This window comes from Botryllus schlosseri, chromosome 13 (genome assembly GCF_051294905.1).
Source record: "Botryllus schlosseri isolate E-star chromosome 13, Bs_hap1, whole genome shotgun sequence".
Classification (NCBI taxonomy): Eukaryota; Metazoa; Chordata; class Ascidiacea; order Stolidobranchia; family Styelidae; genus Botryllus; species Botryllus schlosseri.
In genome coordinates this window covers 7,086,178-7,105,422 of record NC_137248.1, presented here as the reverse complement: position 1 = coordinate 7,105,422, position 19,245 = coordinate 7,086,178, and the positions used below count along the sequence as shown (strand labels likewise).

The following is a 19,245-nucleotide window of genomic DNA, read 5'->3' as shown; positions in this document are numbered from 1 at the left end:
TTGAATACGCAAAGTTCATCAATCGTGACGTAGATCTTATGTATTCGCCATTGACGTTTCGGGCTTGCGTGTTGTGTATTACCATCTGTATGTTATGGTCGCGCAGCGATTGGATTATAAAATTTCTCGGGTGGGATTTTGTTGCAGTTGTTCATATAAATACCGATACAGCCAACGCGCAGGTATTATCGTTGACAATTGACATCTCTATCGTACTCTTGCAGAGTCACATAATATCGCCATTAGAATTCCTTACTTTCGCATGTCATTAACCGGTGGACAGGCCATTTCGCTGTGCATTTTTTCGCAGCGCGTTTCCGAAAGTTCATGAAAAATGGATATCCACGCGACGAATAGGGAAAAATAAGTGATAAACAAAATGAGATGCCACGGTACGACAGCGAACCGTGCTGTTGCGAACGAAACCCGCTTTCGAAAATAAAGTCGAATGTATTTCATGCTATCAAATTATCAGTTTAGGTATTATCTGCATATATTATAGAAAACTATCAAACAAAGAGTATAGCTATGAAGACCGGGCATATTTTAGTGTTTTTTCTGGGATCATTCATAAAAGGTGAGAAAATGACTGTTCTGTTAGTAATTACAGGTATGAAAATCTGCGCAACAGTAGTAAGAAAATGATTAAAGAAATCCAAAACATTTATAAACACGTGATTATTTATAAGAAATTTAAATAAAGTTAAAATATAAAATTAAGTTTAAATTTATATTAAAATTATAAGTTACTTATTGATCGTTCGCGATTATTGTATCCCCGGTACTGGAACTTATCTCATCGAATAAAGAATGGGGAATGCAAGAAAGCGTTTACGTTTCTTTTACTTCAGTGATGTAGTTACTGGCCAGGCGAGAAAGGCACCTTTTCACCTCCAGAGTTTCGACTTGAACTTCTGTTTATCGCGTCACAATGCACGTTAGACGTCACATCATTGTCATACGCCCCGCCCAAATTTTTATGCTGGATACGCGCATGCGTTAACTATATACTGTTAACTATACCGTAATACATCATACATATCATTTCAGCAAGTGGCGACCCTATCGAAGCTCAATTGCTGTCGGACTTATTTTACAATTACACGCCGATGGAGAGGCCTATCAATCAACACAGAAATGCACTGAAAGTCAATTTGAAGCTGACTATACAACAGATAATTGACATCGTGAGTTTTCGTGTCTTTTGTTAAATGTAACTTTCACTACTGATTATGCTATACATTACGTAGCACTCTCTGTATTAAATCATATCAAAGCCTATACGTAGTTCACACATCTGCGTATACTTCATCATAAGCTCATGTATCGGGATCGAATTTAATGATCACCAACATTATTAACAAAGGATAGACAATTACTTGGGCGCTATTCGAATAATTCTCACTCCCTCGACTGTCTCTTTATCTCAGTCTCTCCTCTCTCACACGCCATCGCTATCATTTCATTCCATTATTCAATAATTTCGCGACAGCAAGTTACATGATTCGTAACATTGGTACTTTCGATTTCAGTGATTTGCATCACTTTGTTCAAGTTCATTTCGTAACAGTTATTTTCTCTTGTTCGCGTCGCTGTAATAACGGTGTAAATACAGGACGAAAAGAATCAGATAATGAAAGCTAACGGTTGGATGGACATGACGTGGAACAACTACAGGATGAATTGGATCCCCGAACATTACGATAATCTAACCAAAGTTAGAATTCCATACGATAGGTATGATATGAAATACGATTCGTAATTGATTGAATCGTCAATATGCGCAATTTCGACTGTAAATATTTTCCGCAGGTTTTGTAGTAGTAAAATTAGCTTCCTGCAAGCATTGTCAGTGAGGGGGTTGCCCTACATTTGAGAATGCTGCACAATGAAAACGACACTTTATCATGTTACTTTATAACCTCAAAACTAACCTTACCCTAGTAATTAACCTATCCCAACCCTAACATAACCCTAAATGTAACCCTAACCTTACCCTAGTAATTAACCTATCCCAACCCTAACATAACCCTAAATGTAACCCTAACCTAACCACAACCCCCATGCTCATGTGTCTCATATGCTCAATGCTCCTATGTCCACGGACCCAGCAAATGGTTCGCAACTTTAAAATAGCTATTATTGGAGTGACTTCATGTGATTCCATTCGACCATTATGTGAAGATCACCATGAGGTACATTGTGGTATAGTGTATATTATTTATCAGCAATGTTTGGAGTCACATTTTTAATGAATTATGCAACTTATTCGTTGACATTGTTGGACAATTTCTGGCTATGTAACGAAATTCATAATTCCATTCAACTTGTTTTTGCAGAATTTGGGTGCCTGACCTTCTGCTGTACAACAGCGCCAGCGAAAGATTCGACCCGTTCATCCATACGCACATCACTGTTGACCACAAAGGAAATAACCTGTACGTGCCACCAGGTCAGAAACTACTTTGATTCCGTTCAAAGTATTATAGCGACGAAGTCGAATGCTTCCGTTTCCATGCAGATATACATACGGTCAATACAATATCAACTAATTTTTCCATTTCATCATTATATATAGAGCTAAATAACTATTTCCATGTCGAAATTAATTTTATTATTGCCGAGTTACTGCGATTATGGCGTCTGGGATCACAATCATTAGTTCCAAGGGAAAAATTTTCACCTATACTTGTACCGTTGTCGCATTTCTAAATCATATCTGTATTTCAGCTCTTTTCGAGTCAACTTGTAAAATTGACGTGAGCAACTTTCCATTCGACCGTCAGAATTGCAGCCTCAAATTTGGGATATGGACTTATACCGGAGAATTGGTAAGACTGCGATATATGGCTTATAGTCAACCATCTACCCTATATCTACTATATATATCCATGCCATATCCATACCTGAATCATGAGAACTTTTTTATGGGCCGACAGACCATGTGAATCGTGCATGCATGTCCCAACGCGATTCGATACAAAATAATTAGGTAACGTACCATCAGACGTACACGCCTCTATGTCTTGTATAGTGCATATGTTGCTTTCAACAAAGACATACTGTAAATATAATGATATGATAACAATATTAGATCAAGTCTCGAGTTTCGATATACCGAGTTCGTGCGGGGCCTAGGATAGCCTATTCATCGTATCGTAGGCCACGGCTGGTGTATTATTCTACATTTCGTTTAATAAGCTTACCTCGTCGAAATGTCACATTTGACTTGATATGAACTTTCCCCCATTTTAGTTTCCGAATACTCATCGAATATGTGCATGAAAACACATATGATTATCTACTTTCCATCGTGATGGGCATTGAGAGCATTATAGTCACACACCGTAAAACGTTTAACTCGTCCATAGTATAAACTAAATGCATTACCTTTATTCACAAAAGGTGAATATCCTGCATCCCAGTACCAAGATAATTAATTTTTTATGAATGCATTTTGGCTCACCGTGAAACTCATTTTGCATGTTGCATATGGCCTATTGTTGCAGGTCGACTTACAATTTGAAAAGGGAAACGGAACAGATATCACTGAATACATGCCTAACGGTGAATGGAAACTGATAAGTATTGACGCTCAGCGACACTACATAGAGTAAGTTTTATACTCGGCAATTACATCTCACAGGGTATTAATATTGGAAGTATATACACGACGGACAATGCGTGAAATTGCTACAGTTTATGCTTACTGCATTGCTCAAGAAGCCTGTGGTAAACGTGATAGATTTTTTCTTTGACAGCTACAAGTGTTGTCCGGACAAGTTCGTGGATATCACTTTCTACATATGCCTTGAGCGCAGAAGCATGTTTTACATCATCAATCTCGTGCTACCCTGTATTCTCAATTCCTTGTTGACACTACTAACATTCATCCTCCCCGCACAAGCTGGAGAGAAAATAACATTGTGTAAGAATCAGTTCAGTTGAAGCATCGCTCAATGTACGCTCATTGACAGCAACTTTTTAGCAATCACGGTGCTGCTGGCTCAAATCGTTTTTATGCTTCTTGTAATGGAATCTATGCCGGCGACGTCAGATGCCACGCCATTAATCAGTGAGTATTTCCGTCTTAGCAAAGACCCGGTGGTCGTTATATCTGATTAGCGCAGTAATGCTGGATTTTTCACCTTCACACCACAGGCAAATACTTCACGTTCAGCTTATTCTATGTGTGCGCGTCTGTCGGAGGAACGGTAGTCGTACTGTCACTTCATTATTTTGTGCCAGAGATGTGGGGACCGATGTCACCTGCGGTCAGTAATTACATTATTAACGTCCTCCTGCGCTACATAATTTCATCACACGCGCGAGTTTTGTGTAGATGAGGAAATTGTGGCTTGAGTTTCTGCCGAAACTGCTGCATTTCAAGAAGCACGAGAACGGGACGTACATGGTTGCTGAAGATCCGTCGCAGAAATTGAAATGTCTCTGTAATTATGACATTAGGAAGGATCGGTATGAAGACGAGAAGCGATCTTCTCAGCAGCCTAACTATCAAGGTAGATTGAGTTGCCAGTAAAGACCGTCTCGTACCGGAATGGGTCTCTATACTAGTTGCTGACGATTACCCCTGACGAGTGTCAGCCGAAAATATTCGTGTTCATTCCAATATGATTATACTATTCAATTGCATATCGAAATGGGTCGCCAGAACAAGGTTGAAAGTATAGCCGGGTTTCTAAGATTTTCGTGGGGGGTTTGGAGTTATAGAAACAAACATTGTCGCGATTGAAACGGACGAACGTTCTCCAAATGCTTGCTAAATTTTTATGCGATATGTATAAGTGTCGGTGAAACATTGCAAACATCGTGTCGAAAAAAAGATTTGCTGACCTATCATTTCCAGTGTTGATCTCGTACACTCTTTACCAGGTCCGAAACTGCCGCACCCCAAACTTCAATTGGGGGGGCGAGCTCGAAGGGGCCCAAAATTATTTCGTAAATAAACATAAATTATAGAGTCTTTTTTGAAAATTTATGCAACTATTTCAAAAAAAATTTCGCGCTGCGATCGATTTAATGTTGTCAAACATCTTGATTATAGGGTGCCCTTCCCAACAAAATACCCATAATTAGCAGGAATGGGCTCTTCGGCGCCGGCCATTTCCGCATCAAGAAGTTATATGAAGTTAAAGACCATGAAAACACAACCTATGACTCGCAGTTATATCGCGGCTATAAATCCTACATATTATTGCGACCTTTGCGACCTACCTTCTTTATACGTCCTTACGCGCATGCATTATCTATGGATTGAAGTGTTGTATTTTATTTCTTGGTGTAAGTCAGAGGTATATATGTTCTCGTGTATCGTGTATCACGGGTGTATATTCGCACCCGTACATCACGGGGTGGTACACGGGTGTGAATATACACTTTTTCGCTAAGAGATGTATACCATAACTATATAAAAAAAATGTGTCGATTGCGCATGTGCTGCGAAATATCGCGTACCACACGAAACTCAAATAAGCGTTGATTGTGAATTTTTCGATTTTTAAATCCCAGATATACGGATGCTTCGCAATGTCCATCGTCATCTGAGATACGTAGCGCACAAGTTTGCGTCCGACGAGAAATGGGAATTTGCGAGGTTGGAATGGCAGTTTGCGGCCAGCGTTCTCGACAGGTTTGTTATCAGGAAATTACCCAACACCGTTTCGATCATTATCTGGCACTTTTTCAGTCCATACAGTACATGGTTTTCTTAAGCATAAACTGGGAATCGTAATTCATACGAATAGAGTTATAGTCGTTGGAACTAAGTTTAGATACTTATACAAACCAAAGTGGTTGATCTTTCTCTCTTTATTTCAGGCTTTGCTTTTACTTCTTCACGGTCATGGTCTTTATCGCCACCCTATCAACATTGTTCGCCGTACCCTCAATCAACAAGGGATTTTATCCGCCAACGGTAGAGGGTTACACATAAGCATTACTCGACGCTCTTATCTCATTGTGATTTATTAAATAAATAATAAAAATGAAAAGTTTTGTTCGAGCAGACAAAAATCAATTGTTGACCATTCCCTTGTGAGACGGGGTTAGCAATTCATAACGGTGTCAAGATATGAAATGTCTCGACAAAGAGATGTCTTAATAAGCACGAGGTAAACAAAGGGGGCGTACACAATTAAATGTCCGTAAATAGGTAAACAATGAAAAACTCAACACAAAGAATGGCTGTAGAAAATTTTGGTTAATGAAATATCTGGAATATGTTGCAATCTATTGGGGCTTCTTTCAATTGCGTCATGACTTTCGCGTATATTCAGAGAGTATAGGCTAACCATCGCATAGAAATCTCATGATCATTATCGCACACTATAATTTACGTTGAGCCCGATTTGGGATCACAAAAGTCAATTGCCAACTTTATTCTGTTCGAGGTATATGCATTAGCCCAATCGATATCGATCCTGGCAGAGCAGTACTGGCAGTACAGTACATACCACATATGGCAAGTAAAGTGATTAAAAAGGTGTTGAAAAACATTAATAACCACTGCTTACCATGCGCATGAAAAATATGGAGCCGATATATATAAATATATATAAACTACGGCAGGTCGATAGTTTGTATCACAATTTCAGACCGTCAAAAATCACGTCTGCTACAATTCCAGAGCAACACAGCCCGAAATCACATGTAATCACAATTGAGTGACAAAGTATGTTACTATGTGACTTCAAAATAGTCAATGAACCATTCAGGTAAGAAGCAAAGCGAAATGTTTGCAGTGAAACAAAAAATATCCAAGATTATTGGGCTCCGGATTAGTAACGACATGAAAGCGCGGTGTTGTTGTGACCCGACTCAAAGACCTCATTTTGAAGTTAGGACAACGGAGGGATCGCCTTCAACCCTATGACTGCCCAGTGCCCACGTAGAACTGATGATGGTACGAATATGCATTACATGGAGACATCACTAATTCCAAACTATATCCACTTGAGTAAAACCTATACTTGAGTACTCCGATATAATGGACCACCTCTGAGTATAAATAATTGACTATCTCAGCGAATAAAGCGGACATCGCTGTCGGATTTTGAAGATATTTTGGCAAAGGTGTGCTTCTAATCTAGTAGGTCACGATTTCATTCGATTATTAGTTTTGTGATATTATTATTCATCTTCACAATTTCTTGTCCATGATCGGATACTTATTCCGTCCACTCGACGTCGAACACGATGTATTGCGGGACCAGACACGCCGAACTTGGCGTCTCGCTCGCATTTTACGCATCGGAGTTCAACACTCCTATAGCAGCAACGATAAAAGTCAGGGCATCAATCCGATATGTTGACGCCCTTCGCAAACGGCGTGTCGTGCTTATCCGGGTCGAATTCAATCAAAGAGATATCGGGAGTTGCGATTTTCATCCAGTCGTTAAAGCTTTTCAGAAAACTGTCAACTTTTTTGTCGACCCGCACGCAGTCCTTTATGTGCATGGCTTTCTTGCTCTCCAGCGGAGTCTGTTTTTTCACCACCATCGACTCGAGGATGTGCCGACGCTGGAACGTGTTTAGAGACTGATTGCTTCTTCTGCTCGCGGCGCTGAGATTCCTAGGTTTCTTCTCTGAAATGGGAAATGGTCAAGTTCATTTCAAGCGGTAGCTTGTAACTGCATGTAATTTGGTTATTGGACAGCATCACTTATCCCATCCAGAATGTGCTAATCATTACAATGACAGTCAACGCCTTTACACTCCTGGAATATTTCATTAATGTTCTGTGTTGTAGTTCTCGGTTATTTTTAACCGAATACGTACTCGTTAACGTTTATTTTGTATAATTACTACCGTATCTTGCTTGTTCAAGTAGTACTTGATTAAGTAGTACAAGTACGCAAATAGTTCTTGTGTACCCCAAAAAGTATTAGTACTACTTTGTTACTGATCTCCTCCGACCCCTCGTACATTATTATCTCTCAACAGTGCAAAAGCATCGACCTTGTTTTACACACTCACCTGCCAGTCTTATATGATATTCGCTTAAATTTGAACCAGTAGCCCCGAATTGTAACTCTATAGGAGTCCAGCTCCATCTGCCGCTAGCAGAGTGATTTCAACTGTCGGGGCAGTGCAAGAACCACGTTCTAATCACAATTTGGGTAGAGGAGAAATATAGCAGCATGTTACAATTCTATACGACTGTACGTATAACTGATCACTTGATCAGGTTAGGGATAACTCACCAAAGGTACCCGCATACAAGGTGGGATGCTCTCCTTCCGTATTATTCGTGTCCTCCTCTAGAATATCCGGTTGGGCTGTCAGTGGAGGTCCTATTCCGTCTCGGTCGTTTTGAGGCTGCGTTCTACCTCTGAATTACGAACGATTGTCGGCTAATTATGCAATCGACTCGTATACATAGTCAGTTAGTCACTTTTATGCCATAGCGAAAGGAAATGCGATATTGGCGAGGGCATGAGGTGATATATAGCAGGGATTATCAAAGATTCCTTATATGCGTATCTGCTCCGACTTTGAGGATACAAAATTCTAGGTGACCTCGCGATAGTTATACAAAATTGATATTATTCATGAATAGTTGATTGGCATACAACTACATAGTATTAGTCAAATTATACAGGACGTAACGGAGCAGCAACGTTACGACTACAAAACCAGTCTACCAATTATTTGACTACCATAATCATACTATTTCGGAGCCCAAGATGAGATCGTGACATTCACTTTGAAAAGCAATGGAAAGTAAAATGTATCTAAACATTGAAAGCAACAAGAAATGCAATAATGAAGAAATTTAATACATGTTGATAAACTATAAACATAGCTTTAAATAGGTTCCTTGTGGTACAGAATTTGAATATTGCAACGAACAACACATTCATATTGCCAATTTATTCACTATAAGCTTTTCAACTGACCCTCGTCGGTAGTGGCCGTCAGTATAATACGGAGATTGCAATTTGCAATTCGAAATGTAAAGATGAAATAGGTAGTGTGACGTAAGAATGGTATAACAACAACAACGAGAGATTTCACAAAACGAGAGCGTTAAGCAAAAATGCAATTAGTGCAATACAAATACAATACTGCAATACAAATAAGCTATAATATATAGCCAGAGACGCAACACTAATAAAATACACGGAGAGAATAGAGTAGGTCCTTTTGCCGACAAATAATCGGTTGCTCGAGTTTTATTATAGTCGATTGAAGAACCTTTAAATGGAACAGACTACGTCCACGAGCAAGAATTGAAAATCTGTTATCGTTATACGATTTTGCACACTCTGGATGCGTAAGAAGGTGCTGATCTATTGCAGAGTTACATGCCATGGTCTGGTCACAGTCGCGCAAGAAAGGGTTACTGGTCTGCGATTGACTGTCTGAAATAGCATTGACGTCAGGTTTTCTAATCTGCTTGGGCACATGTTGGTTGATTCTTTGTTGCAAACGAAGTGAAGTACGTCCCACATACCGACTCAGTGGCACGCATAATTGTAAATAATACTACTCTGTTTTGTGGCAGGTAGTACATCCTTCTGTGTTGCAGGAAAGAGAGATTACGTGGTGAAAACAATCCTAGGTTGTACCCACATGAAACACTGACTAACAGACGACATGATTTGCTTCTCAAATCTACCAGAAACTTTACCAATCCATGGTAAATGTAAATAGACTGGATATTTACTGCATAGCATAACATAGCTTTGTACCAGTAAACTGGGTATTTCCCGTGGACTATATGCATCTTTTATATACTGTAGTAAATGCTAATGAATCCCATTACATTAATCCAAGGCTAAGCTTAGATGCTGGTTCATGAAACAAGTTTAGCAACCGTTTGTATTCAGGCAATAAATGCAGGTAGTCTAATACGATGCTCGAAGAAAATCCTGGGATTCGCCTTTATAAAGTAGAATGCAGTTATGACGGAACAGGCTACTTGTTTACAGTTTACATCAAATGTCAATTTATATCCTATGATACAGTGGTTCTTAAACTGGGGGCCTGATTTAATCTAACGTGAGCGCGAAACCTTCTGAAAGCAAGTATAGTATACATTCTTGAACTCGGAACGAGTCTGACTTGTGCTGGACCTTTGACGTGTTCTATCTCATTTTGTTTGTCATCGTTGCGTCGTACCATCCGTACATACCCAGGACCGTATAACTGACACACCCCAAACCCACCAATTGGCGAGGCGAGCTCGAAGGGGGCCCAATATTAAATGGTATGTTTAGTACGTTTGGGCAATTTCAATATCTTTTGACATAGCAGACAGGAGATCGCGAAATAGTATCAGGTAACGAAGTCATTATTAACGGGTTTTGCCCGAAGATGTTAATTGTTATTTACGGGCCCCGCGGCCACATTACCGGTAAATCTGATTACGTGAGCAGAGAGGATAACAAAATTGATAGCAATATATATGCAATTCCCGATCGGCGATCATATTGACCGATTCCATCGTGAATTAAATAAAATTTTCGCGCTGGGTGGGTTTAGTCGAAATGAGCTGACTGATTAAACCGGTGGTTCTCCAACTGGAGGCGCCCCATTGGGGGCGTGAAAGCATCTGAAGGGGGCGCGAAGCTGCGGTCAACTGAAAAAAATCGCACTGCGCGCGATTTATAGTTATTTCTCTGTGTATAGTCCGAATTTCGTAGTTGAGAATTCTCTCATCGACAGTCACTCATAACCTTCCATGCCATGAAACTGTCCGTTTGGATTGCTAGCATTCAGGTTGCATTTTGTGATATGAGGATAAGGGGGCGCGAAATTCTTCAGTATCATGAAGGGGGGCGTGTCTGAAAAAGTTAGAGAACTACTGGACGAAACAGTAGGCCTACAACAAATCTCGCCGATAAGCAGCGGCCAAAACGTACGTACACTCGTACAGTCTGATGGGGCTTGGCCCCGCAGAAGTTTAGTTTATCATCCTATAGGTGGCCCAAAACCAACGTTTTGGGGCCTGGGTGCCTGATGAAGTGCTGTTTGGGTCCTGCATATACCCGCTATAGACTACCACGCTTGATTTTAACTGATACCGTATTTCGGTCCCGCCAGAAAATAACTCTGCTTTAGACAAAACAAACAACGATTCTTATGCACTATTAGTTTAGCGATAAGGGGGGATGAACTGGACACGAAATATTTTCTATTGTCAAGTGGGGGCGTCTCAAAAAGTTTAAGAATAACTGCTGTAACAGATTACCTAAAATCGGATTATTTGTATACACCACAAAATACAAACCAATGTTTATTGTATATAGGAATAGGCATAATATCCATACTACGACGATAAGTGACATCACACCTGTTACTACTCTTTTGTCCCAACAAAACATTACTTCCAGTCTCCGGGCCTGCTGTCGAAGGCGGAGGCGGTAGGTTACTGTAACAATCACACACGTCATATTACGCTGGCACACCCCTACTCGGAATGATATTATACCAACCTGGGGTCACGTGACGGTCTTCTAGGACCTTGATCAGTCCACGTTACACGAAAACTGGGCGGGGCGTCATTTTGTACCGGTACATCTTCTGCTGTCGGCGCGGGGTTATTGTACAAGATCTCTGCCTGACTTAGGCGACCTCTTGACGGCTGACATGTACAAGAGACACGATAAACAATCTCGATTGGTATATAAACGGGATACATGATGAAAGATACAACAGGTTGCTATGCGGCATGATACATAATATACATAATTCCAAAGTAAAGATTTATCACTTTGCCAAAAGATGCTATCGGAATTGTCATGTGTAATAGTAAATAGATGTCGAGGGTTTACGCAAACGATACTACAGCAACCAGAATATGTGATCCATTACCTTTGTGAGTTTAAATTTAGAGCGATCCATTGAAATAACATTATTATGATATTACCGTCCAAACTATATATGAGGCAATATCAATTCCAGCGTTGCGTCTTCATTGACTAAATATCCTTCTTATCGTCGCTTTGTAAATCAAACAGGGTATATCTGACGTGCATTGACATGTTAACAAAAGTAAGGGTCCGCTGTATTACTAATCAACCAATCCAACTATCTGTGCAATATGCATGTGATCAATAACGTCTAAATTCTTATTGCTGCAAAAATATCACGAGGATGCCCGACCAATTATATCTTGATATCTCTGATCTAGCATTCATTGGCGAACTTCATTACACCGATCATAACTATGACTGGAAGCAGTATGGTAATGGCGTGACGGGCGTGACGGAATGCATATTGACACCGGTCGGATGATTGTACCATCAAAATATTGTCTGGTATATAAGTCCTAACTAATATACGGTAAAATATTATTAATGTGTGCGTCTGTTCACTTACCGATCTTGGGGTACCGCGATCCATTGAAGCTACGGAGGCTGGAAGGCTCAATTTGCGGGCGGTAGGCGAAACCATATGATGTCGTTCGGAATTTGGAATTCCTTTTTGATCGTAACCTGTATTTTCTCTGACGCCCTTGAGCCAAAGTTTCGTTTCTGTTATTTCCTGCTTAACCTGACGAATCGATCGCATGTGCTCCCCTTCTATCAATCTTATAGTTGCACGCAGACGCTTGTTCTCCCTAAAATTGATACTGAATGCCTTCTGAACCCGGAACGAGCTCATGGTCGCCGGGCCACCAACTCCTTTCGACATGACTGCAGCGAGTTTCGTAAACTATAGCGTAGCAATGGGAAGAGTATATTTGTTGAATATATAGATCCCCGGAATCAGTCAACACCCTATTGTATACAATACATACACAACAGATATTCCGTGTGGAACCGAAGTTAATCCGACAACCTGCCACTACGATGCGCCTATCGTCAGGTACAATACGCTAAAATATGTGTGTAATGTATCCACAATATGAGAAGCATAACAGGGCCACGATGCTATCTACCGATATCTATCAGAACTCATACATGTTTGGTCAGCGGTATCGTATTTCATTGGATGACAATAACGCGGGCTTAATAACGCGACGACTGCTACAACATGATATCTACGTTGGTTATTTCATTGTTCGTAAGCGTGCAGCCCATTCATTACTAAACTGAAACGGTTTAAGCTTTTAATACGAACGAGCGCCAATTGCTACGTAGCAATCAATTTGTTGTAGGACTTGTGCCTTCATTACGAGATGATAGCGGAGACAAACACATGAGTTTACTTTTAAAAGCTATGCCAAGTGACGACTGCCCACCAAAATGAAGAGCATTCCCTGGAAATTAATCGGTAGAACACCTAACAAAGATGTCAATCCAAACAAAGGAAACAAAAATTATATCAGCCTATTGGTGTTTAATTCTGCCCGTTTGATATGATTTGTGGGAATCGCAATATTTAGGAACATCCCGATCAAAAAAGCATAGGAAACCCTGTTATACTGGAATCCTCAAAGTATCAATTTTGGCGATTCTGAATCGACTTAGGGTTACCATATTTTGGAATCGGGAAAGGATGACACTTTTTCAAACTTACAATTCCGGAGGGAAATCTTGAAAATATGGTAAATTTTTCCCACTTCGTGGTCGGCTGACTGAAAAAAAAGGTCAACTTTTCGGCTCAGCTCCCGAAATAGCCGCCAGAACGTTACATCAGTGCTGATTTACTGTATCTCAGTCGAATTTCAACATATATTTAACAAAAATTCTCAAAAAAGAGAACAAAATCTCAAAAAGGAGGACATTTAGGCGTCCTCGGAGGACATTTTAAAAACCTGAAAAAGGAGGACAAATCCTCATGTAGGAGAACCTATTATGTTTTTAGACTGATAGAACGGGTTGCCAAATAATAACACTACTCGTCCTGCCATCTGACATTCTGTTTTTCTGCGGCAGGGTATAGGCCTACGTTACGTTCGGCGTATACCAGTTCAGGGGTTCTTGAACTTTGGGCGTGGAAGAGGGCGGCAAACCATTGTCGACAATGCGTATAAAATCAACCACAAACTGGAGCGATCTAGCAGTAGGCTACAGTGCTGGCAAAATAAATCTTTACACAAAAAAAACTACATATAAAATCTGAACAAGCTCGTAATAGCTTATCGTTCCCTCCAAAAGCATCGCGTCGCCACCAGATTTAGTAGCCTTCACCATCAGCTACTGTCTGGCACGTCAACGCAAAGCCCTTGCTCTGCCTGTCGAACGTTGTTTTACAGCTAGCTGAGTCGTAATAAGGTCGCTGAAATCTAATATTTATCCTTATTTGGAATTTTCGGCTACTTGTAAAATTTATTCATAAACTAGAGCAGGGGTGGGCAAACTACGACCCGCGGGCCGCATGCGGCCCTCCACACCGTTCTGTGCGGCCCGCGAGAGTCTACAGAAACTCATTAAAAATATTGATGAAATGCGTACTAAAAATCCAATTAATGCAGGGATTTGATTTTCAAATCTTTTTCTTAGTATATTTAACCATGATCATTCTATAAGGCAGTGGTTGTCAAACTACGGGGCACACCCCCCTGGGGGCGTGAAAGCGTCTGAAGGGGGGCGCGAAGCTGAGATCACCTGAAAAATATTTTCGCGCTCGGCGCGATTTCCTTTCCATTCATGATTATTGCTCTATAATTAGTCTGAAATTCGTATTTAAAAATCTCTCATCCAGTCATAACCTTCCGTGCCATTAAACTATCCGTTAGGTTTGCTAGCATCCTGTTGCGTTTTGTGATATGACGATAAGGGGGCGAGAAATCGTTTACCATCATAAGGGGGGCGCGTCTTGCAAAGTTTGAGAACCACTGTTCTAAGGTAAATGCTTTCTATAATATTTTATTAGTATATGTTACATTATATGTTTAATTTGCGGCGCGACTGCCGGACTCTCGAAGCCCACGCAGTTTGAAAGGTTTCAACTGCTAAACATCACAGAAATCCTAAACGAGCTTGACATAATTCGGATCACGAGTGTGATTTCAAATTGGCCACTCCAGTTTTAATTAGTTCAGTGATGTGCTTATAAAAAACGAATCGCGCGTGTCTTAGGTAGATTCGTTCTCTGCATGCGTAGAATTAGGGTTCATGTAGTAGAAGCGTGTTTGAAGCTAACATGGTTATGGTGCTGTCAGCATCGTGTGTCCTGGAACTGAACCAAAAGTGGAATTAGTAAATCTATGAGCAGCATTCTGTTCATAGATTTACTAATTTACTAATTTAATTTACTAAATTTCAATCCTGTTCAAGGAATCGGGACAACCGACTTTCATCTCTATAGTTTGACAAATTGATTGTTGAGGTCGACCAGCCTATGAAATCTCGCCACTGTTTCTGCGTGTGTACAATATCATCAAAGCGATGTTTGGATTGTTTTAAATAAGCATATATATTATCTCCATGTCCTCAGTATATAATCAAATACCAATGTTGCGTTTTGGTTTATGATGCCAATTTTATATCGTGCGGCCCGCGAATGGATTCAGATGTTCAATGCGGCCCGCGAGCTCAAAAGTTTGCCCACCCCTGCTAGAGTGATTCGAAAGAAGGTGCAAAGTAATGACGAATATCTTGCTTGGACTTTGTAAGACAAGGGATGTTATGTTACTGAGATATTGGGGTATCAAGTGTGGCAAAGCTGGTAGGCCTACCTCATATACCTGGGGTCTATTACGAATCGTCCTGGTTGCAACGCTTCAAAAACTTACCGTTCTTGGCGAAGTGGCCAGAGCCTGACTCCTATTGAGAATCATCATGTGCGTCAATAAGACCGCCGACCGTTTTAATTGGTTAATATTGTCTCTCCCCAGACCTCAATATCTCTGGAGACTCTGGCTACAACAAACACGAATTTGAACACGAGCAAATTCGAGACATGATGATTTTCTTTCATTTGCACCTTCTTTCGACCGGTCTAGTTTTTGAATGGATTTTGCAAGCTGTTCAAACTTTGTATAAATGAACCAGACATGGGGTAATCGCGATTAGTAATCGTAATCGATTACGACGATTACAGCATTTTCAAGTAATCGTAATTGCAATCGATTACATTCGAAAAAATCCCGAAGTAATCGTAATCGTAATCGACTACTTCCCATATCTAATCGATTTCTTTGGGAAAGAACGATTACTTTTTATTTTTACAAGGACTATGACATTAACTGAACATTCGTGAACAACGAACAGAGATTATATTATTATTAGTGATAGCACAAACGTCTGATTTTCAAACGCCACCGCTCATCATTATTACGTCAGAAGTATCAGCTTTGCTAGTTATTGCGTAAGAAGTATCCACACATATAGTAAATAGATATTTTTGTTGTGCAATGTACTTTGTACATTGTAGTGTAATTGTGAGAACCAGGCATATCTAGTCTGGATATCCCTGGTGAGATCACCCGCAGTGCTGTATATCAGGTTATAAATACACTCCAGACGCCACTACCTCACAGTAGCATAATAATCACCACTGTACGTATAGTTTCAAATTGTAACTTATGTATTGATGTTTGGTTATGCTTAGTTAAACGCAGTTTGACCGTTGTTGCTTGGCGATTAGTAGGCCTATGTAGCACGTACGTACACCGGACAAAGATTTTAAATTTTGTACTCATCAAATAAAACATTTCGATTTCCACAACGAAGCATTAAAAATCAACAGCTACAGCTACAGATATATATATATTGCCGTTTCTCGCAACGGCAGCTTGCAGTATCTGTATTAAGTGGAAGGCAGAAATTTATGTTCACTTTATGTTATTTTCATATGACTCTACTTGAAACGGGCGCCAATCGTTATCCCGCAATTCGTAGCTCAACATTTGAAACTATAGCCATCTGCTTATACACTATGTTAACGTGGGTTGTGGCTAGAATCAGGACCAAAACAGCAATTCGATTGACTTCTAGACAGATTGACTTCTAGAGCTGGGGGCACGTAATTCATAAATATACCATCTGTTATGTTGCTATAATTACTTCATTGTATGTTGTTAATTCGTGACCTCCAGTCTGTTATATTATCAAATGATATTGTAGTCGTTCAAACGTAGCAAATTAAAAGAAGAACTTTCGTGAGACACAGGGCCGTAACAGCACTTCGTCAGCCCCAAAAAACATTGGTCTTGGGCCTCCATATGCTGATAAACCGGACTTCTGGGAGGCTTTATTTCATGATTCAATCGGTCAATATGATTGGGAATTGCATATATATTGCTATGAATTTTTATCCTCTCTCTGCTCACGTAATCACATTTACCGGCAGAGCAGAGTGAGGTGTGTTTGAAAAGGTAGGACCACTGAATAATTATTAAACATCTTCGGGCGTATACCCGTAGGCAGGAACGAAACAGCGCTTCGTCCGGCCCCCCAAAAGACTTGGGTCTTGGGCTCCCGTATAGGGTGATAAACCGACCACCATCACGTTGTTCGCTTTTGCCACGAAATTATCTGTAGGCTACTATTTAGTGAGCAAGCGCGAAGCGCGACATTTTTCGATAGGTCATGATAAAATCGGTCAATAAGATCGGGAATTGCATATATATTGCCCTCAATTTCTTGTCCTCTCTGCTCGCGTAATCAGATTTACTATCAGAGCTGAGTGAGGTGTCTTGGAAACTGTAGGGCCCGTAAATAATAATCAAACATCTTCGGGCGGGCGGACCCGTTGGTATGACTTCGTTGCATGATGTTATTTCGTGACCTCCCGACTGCTATATCAAAAAATAAATAATCGCATAAACGTACTTAACTAAAAGACGCACACGATTTCAAATTGGTATTTCTTCACTGGCAGATAATTTTTCCCTGTGGGATGGTATTTGTCTTGTGAGGTTCAGATTGCCAAGACAGGAACATTCGGCGCCAGTCATTTAGGCGCCCATGGACAATCAAATCTATATGTATTTTGTATATATAACGAAGTTTTCGGTCAGCATAAGGGCAGTCCTTTTCGGCCAAGGTTTTCTCGCTGCCGATCGTTCTGGCACACTTTTTGGAGTCGCATGTTACATGGCCTAAAACTTTATGTCTTGGTGCATCGTGGCGCGGTAATGGTCAACGCCGATATGCCCATTTCTATATATCTTGCGTATTTTTTCTTTTTGGAAGAGTACCCAATAATCGAGATATTTGGCAATTTGAAATCGCGCCCAGCGCTAAAAAATTTTTGAAAATGCTGCCTGAATTTTCAAAAACTACTCTATAATTTATGTTAATTCACGAAATAATTTTGGGCCCCCTTCGAGCTCCGGCCCGCCCAATTGGGGGGTTTGGGGTGCGGCAGTTACGGTCTTGGTGAGACACACACACAAGTAGTCATGTCTTTATTTCTCTGTGGGTGCCCCGGATTGCATTTCTATTGTTAATTAAATCTCTCGAAAATACTCTATAATTTATGCTAATTCACGAAATACTTTTGAGTCCCCTTCGAGCTCGCTGCCCACCCTAGGTTGGGGTGCGGTAATCATTGACCTGGCAAGAATGCAAATCGTTGGGTGCGATAAATCGTCCCCTAAAAAGCTGGGCAATTGGTACATTCTGACGTAACAAGCAAATGACGCATCATTTAGGAATAAAGTTGTTATCTCAGTAGGCCTTGTCATCGCAATACATCACAATATTGTGTTCCAATATATCTTTTAAGATTAGTTCTAAGAAGCAAAATAAATGTAATCGGGAGTAATCGTGATTACTTTTCCAATGTAATCGTAATCGTAATCTACTACTTCCTGGTTTTGCTGTAATCGTAATCGTAAACGTAATCGCGACATTCAGAAGTAATCGTAATCGCAATCGATTACATTCATGAAGTAATCACCCCATGTCTGAAATGAACAACATTGTGCGATTTCACTGACCTTACTATTTAGGAAGCTGCCTTCAAAGCGACCTTACGCACGCGGAGCAACGTCCTAAGAAAGTATATAGCCAGACAGTAGCGTGTGACGTACAATGAGCGTTGTGGGGAAGCGAGGCTTCTCTCGGGATCAGTGATCTACGAGCTCGTCCAAATTTTAAATGTAAGTTCATTTTGTGCCTTCTGAAAGTAGAGATTTTGCCGATACTGTATTTAAAGCATATATTTATAGCATTTCTGGTCACAATTTCATGGTTACGTTATAAACGTGGACACAAGAAAGTGTTCGTATTTTAGGCCACGAAAACATGGTAATTGGTAACCCTATAAGCGGCCTCCATCCCACTATGCTTCAGATTAAATTCAGAAAAAATACGATGTAGCCACTAGGGATGGTGTGACCTCTGAAAGGTTCAGGTTCGTGTGAGCGCGAACCTTTTTCAA

The 19,245-nt window shown here is 40.4% G+C and overlaps 2 protein-coding genes across 3 annotated transcripts; one reads left to right on the top strand and one right to left on the bottom strand.

Annotated features, from left to right (window-relative positions):
• The first annotated feature begins 135 nt into the window (after positions 1 to 135).
• Positions 136 to 6,206, top strand: LOC145454568 (acetylcholine receptor subunit alpha-type acr-16-like). The gene is made up of 12 exons (XM_080332561.1): positions 136 to 577; positions 1,051 to 1,187; positions 1,616 to 1,737; positions 2,340 to 2,452; positions 2,731 to 2,831; positions 3,510 to 3,613; positions 3,762 to 3,928; positions 3,989 to 4,075; positions 4,162 to 4,274; positions 4,343 to 4,520; positions 5,530 to 5,650; positions 5,839 to 6,206. The coding sequence occupies exons 1-12, from the start codon at positions 529 to 531 to the stop codon at positions 5,951 to 5,953; spliced, it is 1,407 nt and encodes a 468-aa protein (XP_080188687.1). The 5' UTR covers positions 136 to 528; the 3' UTR covers positions 5,954 to 6,206.
• A 688-nt stretch (positions 6,207 to 6,894) lies between these two features.
• Positions 6,895 to 13,319, bottom strand: LOC145454570 (uncharacterized). Of its 2 annotated transcripts, XM_080332562.1 has the most exons (5): positions 12,346 to 13,293; positions 11,460 to 11,608; positions 11,318 to 11,395; positions 8,223 to 8,350; positions 6,895 to 7,604 (listed from the first exon to the last, which is right to left on the bottom strand). In XM_080332562.1, the coding sequence occupies exons 1-5, from the start codon at positions 12,658 to 12,660 to the stop codon at positions 7,315 to 7,317; spliced, it is 960 nt and encodes a 319-aa protein (XP_080188688.1). In that variant the 5' UTR covers positions 12,661 to 13,293; the 3' UTR covers positions 6,895 to 7,314. The 2 variants fall into 2 exon arrangements, with proteins under 2 accessions (XP_080188688.1, XP_080188689.1); XM_080332563.1 differs by lacking the exon at positions 11,318 to 11,395 and having other exon boundaries at positions 12,346 to 13,319.
• Positions 13,320 to 19,245: the final 5,926 nt, after the last annotated feature.

Bases quoted from the DNA above. Each gene is read 5' to 3' on its own strand.
- LOC145454568 (XM_080332561.1), top strand. From the start codon at position 529: ATGAAGACCGGGCATATTTTAGTGTTTTTTCTGGGATCATTCATAAAA. The intron at 1,188-1,615 runs GTGAGTTTTCGT...GTGTAAATACAG, and splicing joins TACAACAGATAATTGACATC to GACGAAAAGAATCAGATAAT. The intron at 2,832-3,509 runs GTAAGACTGCGA...CTATTGTTGCAG, and splicing joins GGACTTATACCGGAGAATTG to GTCGACTTACAATTTGAAAA.
- LOC145454570 (XM_080332562.1), bottom strand. From the start codon at position 12,660: ATGTCGAAAGGAGTTGGTGGCCCGGCGACCATGAGCTCGTTCCGGGTT. The intron at 11,396-11,459 runs GTTGGTATAATA...TGATTGTTACAG, and splicing joins AGACCGTCACGTGACCCCAG to TAACCTACCGCCTCCGCCTT. The intron at 8,351-11,317 runs GTGTGATGTCAC...TTCGTAATTCAG, and splicing joins GGACAAAAGAGTAGTAACAG to AGGTAGAACGCAGCCTCAAA.